General features: G+C 34.3%; 2 protein-coding genes across 11 annotated transcripts in view; one reads left to right on the plus strand and one right to left on the minus strand.

The window, feature by feature from the left end:
- The window catches only part of ANKAR (ankyrin and armadillo repeat containing), a gene marked incomplete at its 5' end in the record, with an annotated part of 80,123 nt that extends 74,337 nt beyond the window's left edge, over positions 1-5,786 (plus strand). For both annotated transcript variants that reach the window (XM_081260914.1, XM_081260915.1), the window contains 4 exons: positions 129-238; positions 1,592-1,788; positions 3,698-3,744; positions 5,061-5,786. In XM_081260914.1, coding sequence (XP_081117040.1) covers positions 129-238; positions 1,592-1,788; positions 3,698-3,744; positions 5,061-5,308 — 602 coding nt within the window. In that variant the 3' untranslated portion in view covers positions 5,309-5,786. The remainder of the gene's footprint in view (positions 1-128; positions 239-1,591; positions 1,789-3,697; positions 3,745-5,060) is intronic.
- Positions 1-19,414, minus strand: part of OSGEPL1 (O-sialoglycoprotein endopeptidase like 1) — a 39,561-nt gene that overhangs the window by 11,228 nt on the left and 8,919 nt on the right. For 2 of the 9 annotated variants that reach the window (XM_081260921.1, XM_081260920.1), the window contains exons 1-9: positions 15,058-15,383; positions 13,670-13,730; positions 13,327-13,570; positions 10,238-10,625; positions 9,177-9,381; positions 8,952-9,100; positions 8,713-8,843; positions 8,525-8,596; positions 6,979-7,085 (exon numbers count right to left, since the gene is read on the minus strand). In XM_081260921.1, coding sequence (XP_081117047.1) covers positions 7,007-7,085; positions 8,525-8,596; positions 8,713-8,843; positions 8,952-9,100; positions 9,177-9,381; positions 10,238-10,625; positions 13,327-13,547 — 1,245 coding nt within the window. In that variant the 5' untranslated portion in view covers positions 13,548-13,570; positions 13,670-13,730; positions 15,058-15,383 and the 3' untranslated portion in view covers positions 6,979-7,006. Of the gene's footprint in view, positions 1-939; positions 4,386-6,064; positions 7,086-8,524; positions 8,597-8,712; positions 8,844-8,951; positions 9,101-9,176; positions 9,382-10,237; positions 10,626-13,326; positions 13,571-13,669; positions 13,731-15,057; positions 15,384-19,414 lie in introns of those variants that run through there. The other 7 variants (XM_081260919.1, XM_081260918.1, XM_081260916.1 and 4 more) reach the window with 7 other exon arrangements.

A 19,414-nucleotide genomic window follows, 5' to 3' on the forward strand; every position in this document is an offset into this window, starting at 1 on the left:
CAGGAGCATTCCCTCACCATTTCTTAAGATGTCTTATGACTCAAACTTTTTTAATGTTATGTACAAATGTACAAAAGCACAGTTTATCATTTAAATGACACAAGTATTTTTTCTTGTTTAATTTATAGGAAACTTAATTGCTAGCCTGGCTCATTCTAGAGCTGGTATTCCAGAAGCATTTACTACATTAGGAACGATCCATCAACTCTGCTACCATTTGTACTCAGGAAGAGAAGAGGTAAAACAAAACAAACAATTATAAAACTAAATATGCAAAAATAAAATAATTTGCTCCTCTCACTTTATTCTCCTCAGTTATATAATAAATATAGTTCATGTTACTAACTCAAAATTAGGTGAACTTTCTAGTACTAATTAGTCATATCTACCCTCCACAAAATTATACATTTGTTTTAACTCCAAGACTTAAATAGGATTTTAATTACAAACAGTATAATATAAACAACAACAATTAAAAATTTAAAAGAAATACCTGTTCAAATTTGTAATTAAAATGTTTATAGCCGGGTGTGGTGGCGCATGCCTGTCATCCCCTCAGGAGGCTGAGGCAGGAGGATCAAAAGTTCAAAGCCAGCCTCAGCAATGGCAAGGTACTAAGCAACTCAGTGAGACCCTGTCTGTAAATAAAATACAAAATAGGGCTGGGGATATGGCTCAGTGGTTGAGTTCAATCCTCAGTACCCACCCCCCCAAAAGTTTATCAAGTATCTCACAAAAAGTGGTTACCTTGTGATCTAAGACATTTCTCTGATTTGGAATGAATGGAACCCAAAGGAGTTTTCCTTATCTGCTAAACAGGGTTAGAGGTGAGAAGATGTGAAAGAGTCCATGCTGGCTGTAGCAGTGGATTGCCTCTGAGCGTGTGCCTACTGTTTTCCCATAAGATCTAAAGTATTTCTCTAACTTTCAGGTGTATTAGAATCACCTGTGGGCCTGTAATTCCATAGATTGTTAGGCTCTACTCCCCAAATTCTTGATCAAACATATCTGAGATGGGTCCCAAACTTTGCATGTCTAATAAGTTCCCAGCAACTGAAGATGCTGGTCCAAAAACCACACACTGAAAACAGAACAAAAAGGAGTAGAAGATATGTGGGCATTTATATAGAGCAGCTTGATGCCAATGTGAAGACCAATAATGCCAACTTTCTGGTACCCCTAAAAGGCCCTTTTTATATTAATTTTATGAAAATTTATAAAATATTTTATGCTACCAACTATTTAATTCCCTACTAACTCCTCAAGAATACATTTTAATTATCATATAAAAACCTAATTATTTCAGAGTCAAGGCAAAGGCTACTTACTTCATTTAAAGTAAGGAAACTACTTCTTTTAGAGCTTGGTGGCCTAATACTTGTGCTTCCTTCTTTGTTCTTGTGAATGTAAAACTGTTTCCCTGAGTGGACATTTTTAGCCTATTTTCCTGGTTTCCGATGACAACCACCTGAGCAGTTTTGAAAAATCCTGAAGTGGAACTCAAAGTTACCCAGGTAAAACTAACTATAGCACTGAGTTATTTTAAGAACAAAGCCTTTGGCTAATAAAGAATTGTTTCTTATTTATTTAGGTTCGAGCAGCTTGCTCCTGTGCTCTTGGCTACTTAACTTACAATGCAAATGCTTTTCGTATCCTATTAAATGAATGCAGGAATAAACCTAATCAGTTCCTTCGTATAACAAATAATATCAGCAGAGATGCAAGTATTAACCCAGTATTTTTAAAGGAATTTCAAATGAAACAAATGGTGGGACTTCCTTCTTTAAGGTATTGTGTCTATATTTGAAGTTGCAGTAGTAAAGCTGATAGATTTTATTAAGTTTATCAACCACAGGGAAACAGCCTCATATGAATATATCCTCTGTATGCTGAAGGATAAACTTCATTCTAAAGGTCCATTGCCAAAGCCTGATTTATTTACTTATTTATAATAGCACTGGAGATTGAATCCAGGGTCTTGTGCATGGTAGGCAAGTCCTTTACCACTGAGCTATATCCCTCACCCTATTTACTTATTTTTGACAGAGTCTTACTATTTTGCCCAGTCTGAACTGGGCAACTCCTAAACTCAGGGATCTATCTACCTCAGCCTCCCAAGCAGTTGGAATTAGAGATGCAAGTCACTACTTGCAGCTCAAAGCCTATTTTAATTCCAGCTTAGTATTAGAGTCATGGGTACAGATAAGAATATCACCAGACCCTAGGGACCCTGAGTAGCCAGGAAATTTTACATTTTAGATAAGTTTTTGGGAGACTAGTCAACTCCATGTCTGATCAAAGCCATTTAATTTTTTTTTTTTTAGTTGTAGATGGACACAATACCTTTATTTAATTTATTTATTTATTTTGTGGTGTTGCGGTTTGAACCCAGTGCCTCATGCATGCTAGGCAAGCACTCTACTACTAAGCCACAACCCCAGCCCTCAAAGCCATTTTTGATCAGACTAGAGAGAGATTTGAGAGTTCTGAGCCACACAAGACTAATACCATGGCCTTAGCTTCAAGCAGATCTTCTGAACTTGGCCAAAGCTAGTTTAAACTCCCAGGTTAGAAATGGGGTGATCAGATCCAGTAGCTGGAGTTATGATAAAGCTTACCAGGCATTTATTCAGAAAATTCTGTCTCAGTGTTGTAGTTTCATTATGAACTTAAGCCTCTGAAAAAGCATGAGAAAGAATCTCTTTACTATGGATATGTTTTCTTTTCTGGAGATGTAGTTGAATTTTGAGTCTTTTCTACAAGTAGTCATATTCACATACAGGAAATATAACTACTCAATATATAGTATTAACTCTGTGATACAGAGAATAGAATTCAATAGTGTATTATGGTTATATACATCAATTTTAAGTATATAGAAAAATGAGTACATCTTCAGAGTCATTTTAATTCTTTGAAAAAGTGAACGTCTGCTGGGCATGGTGTTACACAACTGTAATCCCAGAAACTTGGGAGGCTGAGGCAGGAGGATTACAAGACCACAGCCAGCCTCAGCAATTTAGCAAGGCCCTAAGCAACTTAGTCCTGTTGTAAAATAAATAAATAAATAAATAAATAAATAAGTAAGTAAATAAATAAATAAATAGGGCTATAAATGTGGCTCAGTGGTTAAACACCCCTGGGTTCGCTCCCTGGCACCAAAAAAACAAAACAAAACAAACAAACAAACAAATAAATAATAAAAACCCTGAAAATCCAACACTTATTGCCTAATTTTATATAATAAAGCAGAATATCTAAATTTTCATTGCTATCAATAACAATGTTAAACATTTCCATTGATTCAAAAATTTAATTTAATTTAGGATAAACAGTGTAAGTAGTATTTTCAGTTATTCCCCCAATTAACCTAAATAACAACTTTGTGGAATAGGAAAAATGCAACCCTTTCTTGGATCTGTTTTCTTCAAAATCCAGTTGCAGTGTCTCTTCTTCCCATTACTTCATGCAGATTAAATGGCTCAGTTGTTTGAAGTGTGTAAATTAGTGACAGAATACAAAACACCTATAGGTAATATGCATAATTTTATGTATGTTAATCAACATGTATGAAAATAGGCCATTAGTCATTGAACATGATATATGGAATAAATCTTCATATATTTCTTCATGTTTTTACGGTTACACTAATGTCTTCATTTATTTTATTATCTGATTAAAATTTTTCCCTTTTTAGTCTGGAGAGGAATGGAGGACCATCCATAATTCCTGTCTTTAAAAAAGGTAATTAATTATTTTTTATTTTATTTCTGAGATATCTTCTAGCCCTGGCATTTTATAATTCTGTCCATCCCTCCCTAAAATCTGAAATACAGAGACAACCAAAAAAAAAAAAAAAAAAAGGTATCTGTAAACTTCTCTTTTGTAATTCTATATACCTAAAATACCTTTTTATTTATAAGCCCATGTTAATCATTTCTTTTAAGGACTTCTGTAATATCACTTGCCAGAAATTCCTCTCTTTGTTTTTTTCCACAAGCTAAACATAAAGAAAATTCATTATTTAAACAACATGTATGTATGGTTTAAATAATGATCTTGCCATTATTCTACTTCATGTACAGTGTATCTGTCTATAAATTTTTAGAGCAGAGACATGTTTCCTATTGATATACTATTTGTTTTGTATATAGTTGGTAGATGACAGTTGAGGGCTTGGGTCTGAGGAAATAAGAGTCTAGATCTTATATTACTCACTTCTTCGAATTAGACATTTAACAGGTAATATAAATTACTTAGTAGTTTCATGTATATGCTTGTTCATCACTGCTTAGTGTAGGACCAAAGTCAATATTACTTAATATATGTCCTAGTCCTATAGTTGTTATCAAGAATAGAATCATTCAGAAGTGAAGATCAGTTTTCTGGAGTCAGAAAAAAAAAAGGAGAGAAGAGAATAGGGAGAGATAATGAAGAGAGGAGGAACTTCATTTATTCAGGGAATATGTGAGGGAAGCTACATATGTGTGGAGGTCTATTTCTGAGTATCATGGCCATACAGAAAAGTATCTTTCTCTCTCTTTTTTTTTGTAGCTTCTTTAGCCTAAGAGTAATTTACACATAAGAATAAAGTCAATCTTACTCTTTCTTCACTTTAATTCTGGTTTCTAAACAAACTGTACATCTGTACTAGTAATGGTCTGATGAAGTTTTTGCAGTTGTGGTAATGTGAGAAAAATTAAGGACAACACAGGGAGTTTCTGATACAATTAATTTCATTCAATGTGATGTCTGTTATTTTAAGATAAGCCTTTTATACTTTTTTGGTGTTAAAATATCCTTCATAAAATGATATTTTAAGTTGTTGGCGTGTGTTCCTTTATTAGTGCCAACAGGGCATAATAAAAAGTTGGTAACCACATATTGGTCCCTACAAATTTTTGGTCTCTGAAATCTAAAAGTCTGGAAGCCAGTGATCTGTTCTCTCAGTATGTTTAATTTATGTAAAGAAATAGAACTACTTAGAGGTGGAGTAATGAGACTATACTTAAGGCCCTTAGACCTAAGAGATATTTAACTGTGGCCTTCTAATTTTTTAGGGAAAGAACACCGAAGAAAAGCAAAACCTAAAATTCAACCAAAAGATTCTTTGACTTTAATACCTCCTGTAACTAACTTCATGGGACTCTTCAAAAAAGCAAAACAGACCACTGTTTCCCATAATGTTTTTTCTTTTTCATCTGCAATTTCATCAGATATCATAAATGTATCAAGACCAAGAATAGTGTGTTTGAACCAACTTGGGAAACATGAACAGAAAGCCAACCCAGAGAATGCAGAAGGCTAATAAAAAAGAAATGAGTATGAAAGGATTCCTGAGAAATTTAAAATTTTTTAAAATATGATAAAATATACATAGCTGAGTAATCTTTCCTTTTTTGTTTAAAGAATTTAACCTTTATTTTATGTACTTGTCTATTGTTGTTTGTTTTTATGTGGTGCTGAGGATCAAACCCAGGGCCTCACCTGTCCTAGGCAATACTCCACCACTGAGCTACAACCCTAACCCCAGCTGGGTAATCTTTTTGAATGGAAGTTCTTGATATTACAAAGATTTTCTTTACCAGTAGATATGGGGTAAGAATTTCTGCAGTAGACTGCCTGTACATAAATCTCCTAAGATTTATCAACTGATGTAGGTTGAATTGGTATGCCGAGTTAAAGAGGCCTGACTCAAAGCAGCCCTCATAATAATACTCATTTTAATACCTTACGATATTTAATGAAAATAAATTACAAATGTGATGCTTTAAAATGTATACTTTGATATAATTTCTCATCAGATATACAAGTGTGGTTAAAAAATACAGCAACCAGTGTTGACCATTCTCCATATTTATAGAGAATGCCTTTGTTTTGTAGATATAAAGGATGATTTCTTGGGCTGGAGATGTGGCTCAAGCGGTAGCGCGCTCGCCTGGCATGCATGCAGCCCAGGGTTCGATCCTCAGCACCACATACAAACAAAGATGTTGTGTCCGCCGAGAACTAAAAAATAAATATTAAAAAAAAAATTCTCTCTCTTTAAAAAAAAAAAAAAGGATGATTTCTTTTTGGCTTAGAACCAAACAATGCTTTTGCTCAAAAGCACTTTTGAACAGGTACAGTTTTGATATACATTTGCTACTTCTATTTTACAACTACAGATAGTTGGGCTTCACTGTGTTCTTTAATGTGCCTCCTCCCCTTTATTCCATCCACTTCACTCAATAGCCCCCATACAGTTTAAAGGTCTTGCTATAATCCAGTCTCTTCCTGGGCTACACTAGGCATTCAAAAAATATATTAATGAGTAGTTATTTTCTATAACATGCCTTAACAATAATGATGGTGATTATGGAAGCTATATGGATTTCAGGCTTTCTTAGACTCCAAAGTCTGTGTTCTTAACTATTGCAAACTAAGAAACCTCTTAAATATTTCAAATTCAATTCTAAATTATGTTAACTGATGTGAGTTGAAACATTCTGGTAGATGGACTAAAATAGGAAATGCAGAGGGCAGAAATGGTATGTTTTAAGCTAGAAAGGATAAATAAATCTAAATGATAAGAAAGTGTTATTTACTAGGTACTGATAAGGATAGAATTCATATCAATGGAAGTATTATAGAAGCCAGGATCATTTTCAGTAAAAGTCAAAAATAGTTTCTGCTATCCTGACTGAGAAAAAGGGGAAAAGCACTAGGTTGTATGATATGAGTACAGGATTCAATAGAATCACTATATGTCTTCTAAGGTTTTGTTTTCTACCTGTCAACATCTATGCAACCTTTCCCCATAAGATGTTTTACTTTGATTCTTGCTAATGAAAAAGCCACACTCCTAAGGCTATAACATATTAGTATTATTTTATCAGAAGAGCATACATAACAGAAGGAAGTCTTGATGATTAAGTAATATATTTATAAAATTTGATAAAAGAAATTGGGAACTTAATTTGAATCCTGAAATACTACCTGTAGAGACTTTTTTGAAAAGCAAACATCAAATCTTCATTTTAAGTCGTGGTACTTTGATGGCAGCTTCTGCAACTTCTTTTGATATATCTACTCCAAGAGGACATCTGCATCATAATCAAATAAATCATATTATTTCAAACACTTTCTTGATGTTCCATTGCTAGTTTTGCACACTATTTGCTTTAGAATTCTGCAAAGTAGTGGAACTATTTAATGTGTAATTCATCATATATGGTGATGCTTCTTACAAATACAACAGAATCTTAAGCTAGGATAATAAAGACCATTTCACTAAGAAATCTAAATTCTGAGATGTTTTTGAAAGAGTTCTGTTGTTCTCCATTACTCTAAATTAGAAAGTTAAAAACAAATGAAATATAAATATAACAAAAGATGCCTTATAATTTTTAACAAAGCTAAAAAGATAAAAATAATTTATCACATAAAGTCAAACATGCATTTATTTACATTTTAAATTCCCCAGGTTTCAAAAGTTGTCTTATCCCTTTTCAACCTTCCTTTGCTGCTACTGGCTGGAGAGGTCTTAGCTCCTATGTCTTTTTGATTTCTGCTCTATAAATAATTTTAGCTTCAGATTTTAATCCAAGATAAGGCTGTGGCCTGGAAAAAGCCATCATCTCCAGTCTCAACACTGCCACAATAGGGCACAACCAGATCAGTGGACAAAACATATCTGAGGTTTAGTTATTGGCATAAGGGATTCTGACACTGCTAATCCAACACAGTTCATTCACCATGAGAATTAATAGTCTATAGTTCATGCAGCATAACTGTCTAGTGATGGACCATAATGCTGACAATATTTGAAACACTGAATGAAACAGTCTTCAAATTATAATTGTCAGATTATGAAACACAATTATGCTTTACCATTCTAGATCTAACTTAGACCAGAACTTGAGAGCAAATTTTAAAAACTGTGTTATTACTAGAACTTTGATTTGGGAGAGGAAATAGGCTTGCAGTAAATAGTTATCTTTTGGCTGCTTCCCAGTTACCCTGTTAAGAACATAATCACAACTCCATCTACACCTGAATGCTTTCTGCTTGTTTTGTTTCCCAGCATACCAGCTGGTCCTGAAAGCCTCTAGACATTGCAAAAGTCCAAATTATGGACCTGGTTTCCATTCTGGTCCCAAGTAAGGAAATGCATCATTTCTACACATGTCCAAATTCTAACTCACCTATGATTTACCAAAATTTTTCTAATTTAATTCTGTAGCAAAATAAACTTCTTAAAAGGTGTTAACCTCAATGAGGTTCATGAAAAAAAAAAACTGATATAACTGTCAAGTACCACCAAAATATTAATAAAAACTTTATATATAAAAGCCAAAACCACTCTTTGGTTTGTATAATTTACCTTACATAAATAATATAAACTAGGGCTAGGGATATACCTCAGTTGGTACAGTGCATGCCTCACGTGCACAAGCCCCTGTGTTCAATCCTCAGCACGGCAAAAAAAAAAAAAAAAAAAAAAAAAAAATATATATATATATATATAAACTATACCACATACTTTGGTTCGTAGCGGATGCCTTCTATGTTGTCTAAAATGCCCAAGCCAGCACGTAATCTTTCAATACCATTCCTAAATAAGAACCATTAAAATAAAATTAATAGCCTCAAGATTTAAAGGAAGATTTAGTATGATGAAATGGTTAATTAGTATACTTATGAGTGAAGCTCATATATCCTATGGCTTACCATGCAATCATAATGCCATTATCAGTGCATAGTCTTGGGGGAGGACACAACAAAGTGCATTGTGTTGCATTTGTTACAATTTCCAGAGCTCTCCGTATATACAAGTTACTTGCAACACCTCCAGATACAACCTAAAGGAATTGATAAGACCTAATGAACTCCTATCACATATGAACCAAGTCATTTATTAAACCTGGGGAAATGCCAGCATTACTATAAGGTGAAATGACAAAACTTACTAGTACTGCATTACTCTGAGATAGCAAGTCTCTCTGCTTGCAAAACAGAATAGCACGATGTGTTCTTTTTGCAATGTGGCACGCAGTTGTATGCTGTACTGCAGCAGCAATGTCTGCAGCCGAAGACAGGATTTGCCCCTTCTCAATTCCTGCAGAAATGAGCAGGTATTTTTAGGCTCCATTGAGAAATATTTATTTGTCCAACTTTACTAATTAGAAATATACCTTCCTCTTTCTCCTTTTGCATTATTATTTTATCGATAACATGTTGAAGCCCAGAAAAAGAAAAATCACAATTTTTAGCACGCTGCATGGGTGGATTGATATCAAAATGAAATCTGTTTCCTTGTTTGGCCAAATGTTCTATAGCCGTCCCACCACTCATGGTGGAGCATTCTGGATGTTTGATTAAAGAGAGTCTTCTTGCTACCTATCAAAAACAAAAACATATTTTTAATGAGTTGTAAATTAAATATTTTGAAACCAAAAGGTACAAAGGAAATGAATTGAAAAATGTAAAATGCTGAATAAAAATATGCTATACGTCTACAAATATGGACTACAGCTGATGTTCAGTAAAGCAAACCACCCAGTTCCTTATGAAAACCTGATCTGTAGTGGCCTATCACTGCCCTGCTACTTTTGCTCTTATATTGGGTTTAGAAAATGAGTTTGAAGTTGACAACAACTGCTTAATGATGAACTTCAAATAAGAACTTGTCCTATTCTTTCTATCTTTTCAGCTGTTGGCAGCAGTTTGTTTTTAACATGGCCGTAGACTTTGTAGTATTCTAAAAAGGAAAAGAAAAGTCTGTGGTTTCAGTAATTGGGCAATTTAATCATAGAAATTTGTGCATCTTGATGTCCTTAGGTTAATCTTTATGTATTTTGTGGTATATTACAGTTTACAAAGCACTTTTTGCATATATAGTATTTGGATAAATATAAAATTTCAGCTGCAAATTATTTGAGCCTTTATGTATTGGATGTAAAACCACTTTATTAGGAACAGGTAAGAAAGAATTACAAAATTATTTACTACTTTTTTTTCTTTCTATACATAATTTTTTCAGTCTATTTAAGATATTGAGAAACACTTAAGTGAATGGTAGTAGCATATCTATTGCTATTTAATTGAAACAGACATCATAACATAAAAGGGTGGAGGGTGCTGGGGATGTATCTGTGATAAAGCACCTAGCTTGCATGAGGTGCTGGGTTTAATCCACATCACAGCAAAAAAGAAAAAAAAAAAGAGAGAGTGAAATTAGTTCTTAAGTAATTACCTTGTCAAGCATGTCACCTGGTGCAATGTCCAAAGACTTTCCAAGAAGCAGAAAATCTGAAACTCCTCGAACTAATGCCAAGAGACAGTGACCTCCAGAAATCAAAAGAACTAAAAATGGAAACTCTACTTTATTGGTCAACCTAATAGTAAGTGCGTGAGCCTCCATATGATGAATGGGGATGAATGGCTTTTTCAGTTGGTCTACCAGCTGTAAACTAAATGATAAGCCTACTCCTAAGCTTAAAGCAAGTCCTGGCTTTATGGTTGTTGCAATCGCTGAGAGTTCACTTGGAGATATTCCACTGGCACAAAGAGCTTCTTGTACTATTCGTTGAATGTTTTCTCTATGAAGTTGTTGAGCTACTGGAGGAATAATCCCACCTGTTCTGAAACAAACAAAAGAACAGCTTATTATAATTTTATGGTTGTACAATAAAGAAAGAAAAATTGTTATAGCTGAATGCATGATTTCAAATTAATCATTATGTAACTGAAAACATTAGGATTTTCAAATTGTGTGGTCTATAATGCTGCAACTATGATAAGAACTAAACATGATGTTATGAATTCAGTATGAAGGGATGCTTCTGATTTTCCAAACTGGTGCACAGAACTCCCATAGATTTGCTTGTTAATGAATGAAATCACCAAAACAATCTTAGAAAGCATTCTAAAGAAGTCTTGAATAAGGGAAGGATAGGATAAAATTATATTTTAGGAAAACAAATTTCCTTGAACATAAAGAGAATTTTAAAGAGATCATCACAAAAAGTATTTGGATTAAAAGGCTGGGAGTATAGCTCAGTGGTAAAGCATGTGCCTAGCATGTGCCCTGGGTTTGATCCCCAGCACTGAAGAGGAAAACAAAAATCATTTGTGTAAAGTGATTATATCTTAAACTGGGTGATTGTGGTAATGGAAAGAAAGGGATGGAAAGCCTTCAAATCTGTAATAATAACTAATAACTAACATAAAGGTATGGAGGACCAAGTCATCAAACATTCAGATATTTGGCTGAAAGGACTGGAAGAAAAGAAATACACTGAGAAACATGATGGAAATTTTGTGAAGATGAGTTTATTTTTAAAAAGACTGCACTTGAGGTTACAGCAGGATAGCAGATAGCTTGCAATCCTAAAAGTTTGGGAATCCAGTTCTCAAGAGTTGGTAATTAAGATTTTTGGTTCATGTAGGATAGTGTAATGTGAAGAGTAAAGAATTAGAAAGCAAATTTTCTAGCAATGATTATGCAAGCATAAGACTGATTTTTACAATTTGAGAAACAGTACAATAAAATATAGAGTCTGAAAACATACCTCTACTCTAAAAAGAAAATCATCTTCAAACATCTGATGTTGCGGGTGGGAAGGACAGTGGAATGAGATGGACATTATTACCCTATATACATGTATGACTATACTACCAGTGTGACTCTGCACCATGTACAGTTAGAGGAATGAGAAGTTGTGTTCCATTTGTGTATAATATGTCAAAATGCATTCTACTGTCATGTATAACTAATTAGATCAAATTTTAAAAATTGGATGTTGCAAGACCTGATACTTCTACACACAGAAATGCAAATTATCAGTAGAATATTCAATTAACATTTACTTAATAGTTAAAATACATACAAAAAGAAATTATCTTATTTCAACACATTCTTATATTCCTTAATTGTTCAAAGATACGTTTTATTTTAAGAAAAGAAAAATGTTCAAAAAGATTCAAAAATTTAGTACACTCAGTAGAAACTGAAAAGACTGTGGTAATTACAGTTACCATCTGCACCACTTGTTTGATACTCACTTGATGCTGCCTTGCTCTGCTAGATCTCCTTATAGTCTACACATTATGTCTCTGATTAGATTCAGCTTTTTGAAGGGAAGAAATTTTTAGTATTTCATTGTCATGTAGTCCCTTTGATATAGTATGTTACCATTTAAGGGTTACTCTGTCTCTTTACGTAAATTATTTCTAATCTCAACAGAATCAGAGAGGATAATAAATTTGCCTTAAGTCACAAAGCCAATACTAAATGCCTAATTTAGGATTCAATACCAGTCTGTGATTCCAAAATACCAGCCCTTTTCACTAATCAGATGTTCTAAATTAATGACTTGGAGGCATATTTTAACATGTTTTGAATTAGCCAATAATTTTTTAAAATATGGAGCTATTACATTAAAAATATGGATTTTTTTACTTTCTCTTAAAAATTTTGATAATGACATAGGTCTTATAGTCCTGCCTGGCAACAATTGGGTAGAGCTGAGCAGTGACCTTCTCCAGATAATTTATCCTTTATATCTAGCCCACTTATTTATATAACCTGTCTAGAGGTCCTTGCAAACATCTGAGTTTGTAAACCTTGCACTATTTTAAGATTTAATAAAACACTGCATCATTATTTATTTAAGTAACAACATAAGTTGTATAAATGTGAATAGGATTTTTTTTTCAGGGGTTAATATGGGGTAGAGGTCGGGTAATGAGTTAAGACCATAAAACATACATGTTGAATAAAGAAAAGGCATTGTTGAGAGAAAATCACTGACTAATACTAGAGCTGGTAAAGAGCTTAGTTCCTTTTTGGCAACAGGATTAGCTAAGGTTGGAAATTTAACTGTAGACAGTCATAAAAGCCAGGGTCAGATGTTTGAGGTTTTTCTATAGTAATTATTATAGGCTTTAACACAAAGGAATATGAACTTGGCTCCTAAAATTTAACTTTTATACATAATAAATACAAAAGAATGGTTCCATTTTTTAAATTAAATATTTTTAGATGTTGATGAACCTTTATTTTATTCATTTATTTATATGTGGTGCTGAGAATCAAACCCAGTGCCTCACACATGCCAGGCAAATGCTCCACCACTGAGCCAGAACCCTAATCCTCTTTTTAAAAAGAGGTATTGGGGATTGAACCCAGGGACACTTTACCACAGAGTTAAATCTCCAATCCTTTTGTAAAATTTTTTATTTTGAAATAAAATATATTTTATTTATAGGCATGAGGTGCCAAGCCCAGCTCATTTTACTTTTCCAAAAAAGATAGGGATAACAAAGATATAGTCTACTTACTTTAAATGAACTTCAGTTTGGGAATGTATTGCTTCTCCCAACACATTTCCAGTTTCATCTACCACCGCAGCTGCTGTATCATCACAGCTTGTTTCAATACCCAATACTATTTTATGAAGAAATAGTGTTCCAGGATGAAAATTAAAACTTCTTAAAAATCCATCAACTTTCCTTTTGGATGGTTTAAAAAAAACTCGTGCTGTCTTATTTAATATTAGCATTATTACTAGTATATAGATAATTCCTGGAAAATAATTATAAAAACAAACATTACTTGGAACTAACATTAGCAATTAACCCACTCACTTAAAATAATATGTGTGACTTATTTTTCAATACATACTTTTATAGAACTATAAGAAACTCTGCAAGAGTTACCAAAATTTTATAAAAGTCCCAGCAACCTGTCGATGTAAATAAAAGTATTAATGAGTATGAGGTTTTTCAAGAGGGAAAGAGAAATCAGATAAAACATTCTGTAATATTACAGGTTGAGGATCCCTAATTTAAAAATCTGAAACACTCCAAAAACTGAAATTTTTTGAGTACTGATATGATGACAGAAGTGGAAAATTTCACACCTGACTCCATGAATTATATCAGTCAAAACAGGTACATTAAAATATTATATAAAAATTAACTTCCAGCAATAAGTATAAAGTAAGGTATATTTGAAATATACTTGAATTCATTTTAGACTAGGGTCCCATTCCCAAGATATCTCATGTATATACTAATATTCCAAAATCATCACCCCACCCCGATAAAACAAAAAAGAAAAAGTCTGAAATCTGAGACACTGCTGCTCTCAAGCATTTTGGATAAGTGGATAAGGATGCTCAACTTGTAATATTGTTTTCATGCCATTCTTACCAATCTATTCGTTATTCTTTACAAAACAACTAATATTAATTACATGGATATTTCTCTAAAAACTGCTATTTTTTCATAGTTAAAACCAAGATAAAATGTTTATTTTTTTATATCAAACAACAAATGCAAATAGAACAGATAAAAATAAATGCATCCTATTTCCTGGAAACATTTCTCAAAATAAAATTTAATCATTTGGTTTTAAAACAAAAGTTCATGTAAGACACACATATGCACACCCATCAAGATGCAATCTTGTAGTTTAGAAATAAGTCTTTTCATGAAGTTCATCCTAAAGAAACATATCTAAACTAAAATAGTGCAACCCAACACATTTTATCCTTAATTACAATCTTAGGAATTAAATCTCCTTTTTTTGCCACCAGGTTTATCATTACAAGTTTCTTCTCAACTCGTTTTTCTCCCACAAATTAATAATCCATCATTAAAGCACCCTAGTATTTTCATACTGCAAAGTAGGTCCTTTCCCTATCACACGAATGGACAAAATTAAGGGTTTAAAAAGGCAGCGAATAGTATCGAAACTGGACAGAGAACATCCAGAGATTAGAGATGAGTGACCTAGTCGCAAAGGGCAGCTCAAGGAATGAGGCCCAGACAGAGAATAGATTTGCAGTAACTCAATCCGGGCAGGGCAGATTGTGAGAAGTACTTCCCTTTCAGAGCAAGAACGCTGCTGAGTGACCCGGTGACTAGGATGGCAATGAGCTCTCTGCTCTAAGAAAAAGGGTAGGGGGCTGCTCTAAGTTAAGGGGGAAACCTCTTCTCCAGTTGCACGAAACCATAGTGGGGCGAAAGGTTAGCAATTCCACCCTCCTCCCTCCCGAACCTCAGTACCTAGCACTCGTTTCCTTTCCCTAGCAAAACCGGCTGACTGCCTCTCTCCGGCACAATCAAGCCGGAGACTGGCGCCCCGGAAGTGATGTCATCAGCACCGTGTTGGCGTCCCTCGTCCTGCCCCGGTTGCTGTAGCCCTAGAAAGCCGCGTTACTGCTGTTTCTTTTTAAATTTTTATTCTTATTTGTTATATATGACAGCAGAATGCATTACAACTCATATTACACATATAAAGCACAATTTTTCATATGGAAACTGGCGCTCTTAGCAAGAGAAGTTGAATGTCCAATTTTGCCCCGGACTCCGTTTGTGCACTGGTGCATTTCTTCGAGATTTGTAGGTAACCAGAGTTCTGTAAGGTCACATAGCTAGTGACTGAGCCAGAGGAAGCCGAATGCAGACCTGTCTGACTACAGAGCATTAAGTTTAACTTTGCGCTACATTCCTAAGCAAGTTTGTGCTTTTGACTGGAATTTGGTTGCCACTGTGAGAAAAGGATGAAGTAGATTATTTGCCATTCCATTTTTAGGAGAACTACTACCAAGCCAGAATGTGGTGGCCCGAAATACTTAATACCGTACTTATCACAGAAAAGGTGTAAACTATAAATGCCCACAAGAGTTTGCCAAGAGTTCCCAGAGAACGGACGTGCTTCTGGTCGGACAGTCTAAACCGTTACTCCCAATTCTTCACTAAGAGTAAAAAGATCTTGGTTTATTTTTGTAATCTTAAAGTAAATGGCCGTTGTAAATATTTTTAAAATAATACTTTTCATATTGCATTATGTAGTCCCTGCTTACTGTGTAAGCAATCTCCAGCATGGAATGTATTCATATCCTTTTTTCTTAGTTCGTGAACTTGTTGCCATTTGTTTGAATAAATACATTCCAAGAATTTTTCTCTCCCCTCGAAAGGCTTTAAGGTTTTAGTAAATAAGGGCCTTATAGTGCAGTGTGTATGTGTGTGGATTTGTCTCTTACATGGTGTTGAGTGCTGAGTATAAAGGATTGGTGAAGTATGTGGAGAAGTCACAGAGAACACTCTAGGGGTAGATACAAATAAGTAAATGCATAATTACCACAATACTGTTGAGATTGTTTTTGGTTCGAAATTAATGTTTTTCCAAACTTTCATTTATGTGAAAATATAACAGTAAAGTGTCATTTATTATGTACCCAGCACTGTGGTAAATTAATTTATTTAATCTTTACAGCAACCCCCAAAGGTAGTTACTGTCTTCATCTTAGGTGCAACTGGGCCACAGGGTTTAGATGATTTGTAAACCACACAGCTAGTAACTGCAAGTTAGGATTAGAAGTCAGCCCATATGGCTCTGGATCCAATTTTCTTAATTGCCAGAAGAACTCATATTTTCTTTAGGGTGCATTGTTAACACACACTACCAAATAAAAGGATAAAAGAAGAATTAAGACCTAAAGATTAAGAAAACTTAGTCATCCTGTTTGATTATATGATAGAAGTTACTTCTGTTATATAGTGGAATCTAGTCTGAACATGAAACCTTTCATAGCTGGTATTATTTTTCTTACAATTGAAATTACATTCAGTAGGTGTCTCCCAGAGCTCTCCTGTGCTGTCAAGAGTTATCCTTTTGTGTATGTTAACATATCATTTAGCTGATTCCTGGTCTAAACACTCCTGACAGTATAAAATCTCTATGCTGCACTATGTGGAATAGCAGAACCCTAGAGCACATATTTAGGAAGTGAGGGAATACATCCTCATTTTTTCTACCATACTGGAGAGGGTTTTTAAAAAATTTTGTTTTATTTTTTGTGTTGCTGGGGATTGAACCCAGGGCCTCATGTATTTGAGGCAAGCACTCTACCAACTGAGCTATATTCCCAGCCCGGGAGAGGGCTATTGAGGGAAAGGCAAGTATGTATGTTGTCTGGAATTTCATGCAGATATCATATTGTTAGAATGCCACCTTTGTAACTTCAGAGTTACAACTGAATCTAAATACTCCCACTTTGTCCAATTTACCACTTGTAATCCTTAGAGAAAAATTATATCTGATTTTTTTTTTTTTTTTTTGGTGATTCTGGAGATTGAACCCTAGGCCTTAAATCCCTAGGCAAGTGTTCTACCACTGAGCTACAACCCCAGCCAATAATAATAATAATAACAACAACAACACAACAATCATAATAATTGTATTTTATAATACTTATTTCCTAATTATGTCTTCCTAAGTTGGATTTTTTTTTTTTTTTTTGAGACAGGATTGATATGTTGCCCAGGATTGATATGTACTAAATTCCTGGGCTCAGCCTCCCATTGCATCTGGCTGGATCTTTCATCACATATTTTTTTTCTTTGTGCTAAGAACTTTATTAGTTGTTAGAACTAAAGAGATAAAATCCATTCCCCTCCTTAAGGATTTCAGTCTAGTGGCAAAAGGCAGATAATAGGCAATACAGAATTATGGATGTAGAAATGGAAAGTGTACACTGAGAGGCGTGGCTTGAAGAAGGCCTAGTAGCCTGCCACAGATGTATCCAGCAGCCTGGCAGGAGCATGGTGATTACTTGGTTTCAATATCTTGATTCTTTAAATAGGCTTGAAATTGCCTTATCAGGTCTGGAGGTGACTGGACTCTGGGGTACTGAATTACACATCAAAGATTGCTAAGAAATTGTTGGGTAAAAAGCATTGATGCTAATGTATTAAGTTGTGAGAAATGCAGCGAAGGGGAGCTAGAATAGTTGAGGTTCCTGATCATCATCTTTGTGTTGACCAAATTACAATTAAAGCTAAATCCAAATCATAATCAGAGGATTTCTTGGTAAATACAAAATGGAAATGAGTTTGGTGCTTTTAATGACTAATATTTCTATGCCTGAGTCAAATCCTTCCCACTGAGTCACATAACTGCCTTATTTTTTGTGGTACTGGGGATCAAAACCAGGACCTTGCACATGCTAGGCAAGTGCTCTACCACTGAATAACATCCTCAGCCTGTTCTTATTTTGTGGTAAATTGTTCAGGCTGACTTCAATCCTTCTGCTTCAGTCTCCGGAGTAGCTGGGATTACGTGTGTAAACCATTATGTCGTTTGTCTTACATCCTTTGTTCATTGGATTGTGCTGAAAATATGCAACTGTTTGTCTTTCTCCTGGTGAAACTTTAAAAATTTTCTTTTTATTAGTGGTGATACTGTCAGGTCTGCTATCTGGAATATATTTTGCTTTTTATGTTTGCTAAGACATTTTGCTTATTTTACAACCTAACTTTCAGATTGTCTTTTTTATGATATACGTATTTATAATTTTAAGTGTACAGTTAAGTGGCATTAGATGCAGTCACATTTTTCTGCAATCCTCCAATCTTTTTCATCTCTCAAACTGTAATTATATACCCATTCAAAAACTGCCCTTTTCCCTCCTTCCATAACCCCTGGCAACTTCCATTCTACTGTCTTTAGGATTTGATTACTCTAACTACTTCACGTAAGTGGGATCATATGACATTTGTCCTCATGTCTGGCTTATTTCACATATCTTAAAGTTTTATTCATTTCTAATTTGTATAAAAATTTCCTTCTTTTTTAAGGCTAAATTCTATTATGTATATATTCCACATTTTATCCATCTGTCGGTGGGGCACTTGAATTGCTTCCACCTTTTGGCTATTGTGAAAAATGTCACTGTGAACATGGGTGTACAAATATCTGTTCCAAGTTTTTGCTTTCACGTTTTTGTATATACTCAAAATGGCTGGATCATATGGTAATTTTGATTTTTGAGGAGTCTCCATACTCAGATGATCTTAGTGTACAGGGTCTAAGTGTGGTTTCAGTAGGGAAGACAGAGGGTGAATCTCTTTGTTGTTCCCCTATACACTCTGATTGTTAAATGTCATGATAATGCCATTAGAGAAGCATATGGTTTGAGTAGCATTCATAGAACAAATGTTTCAAAGGATCACTGTATTTTATCAGGCAATAGACAATAAATCAGTTAACTTTTGAGTTCACATTTAAAAAATGATAAAATGAAAAAATAATGCATATTTATCTTGATAATATGATCAACCTAAATATATATTAGTTGAAAAATCTGGAAATTTTTCCAAATAAGATTATAAATAAAAATTTATAATTGTATAATGGGGAAATCAGAAAAAAATCCTTTCATATTTTGTATTTTAAAAAGAGCTCATTCTGGGCTGGGGTTGTGGCTCAGTGGTAGAGTGCTTGCCTCACATGTGTGAGACACTGGGTTTGATTCTCAGCATTGCATATAAGTAAATGCATAAAATAAAAAGTTCTGGGCTGGGGATGTGGCTCAAGCAGTAGCGCGCTCGCCTGGCGTTCGATCCTCAGCACCACATA

This window comes from Spermophilus citellus, assembly GCF_964194105.1.
Source record: "Spermophilus citellus genome assembly, chromosome: 11".
Classification (NCBI taxonomy): Eukaryota; Metazoa; Chordata; class Mammalia; order Rodentia; family Sciuridae; genus Spermophilus; species Spermophilus citellus.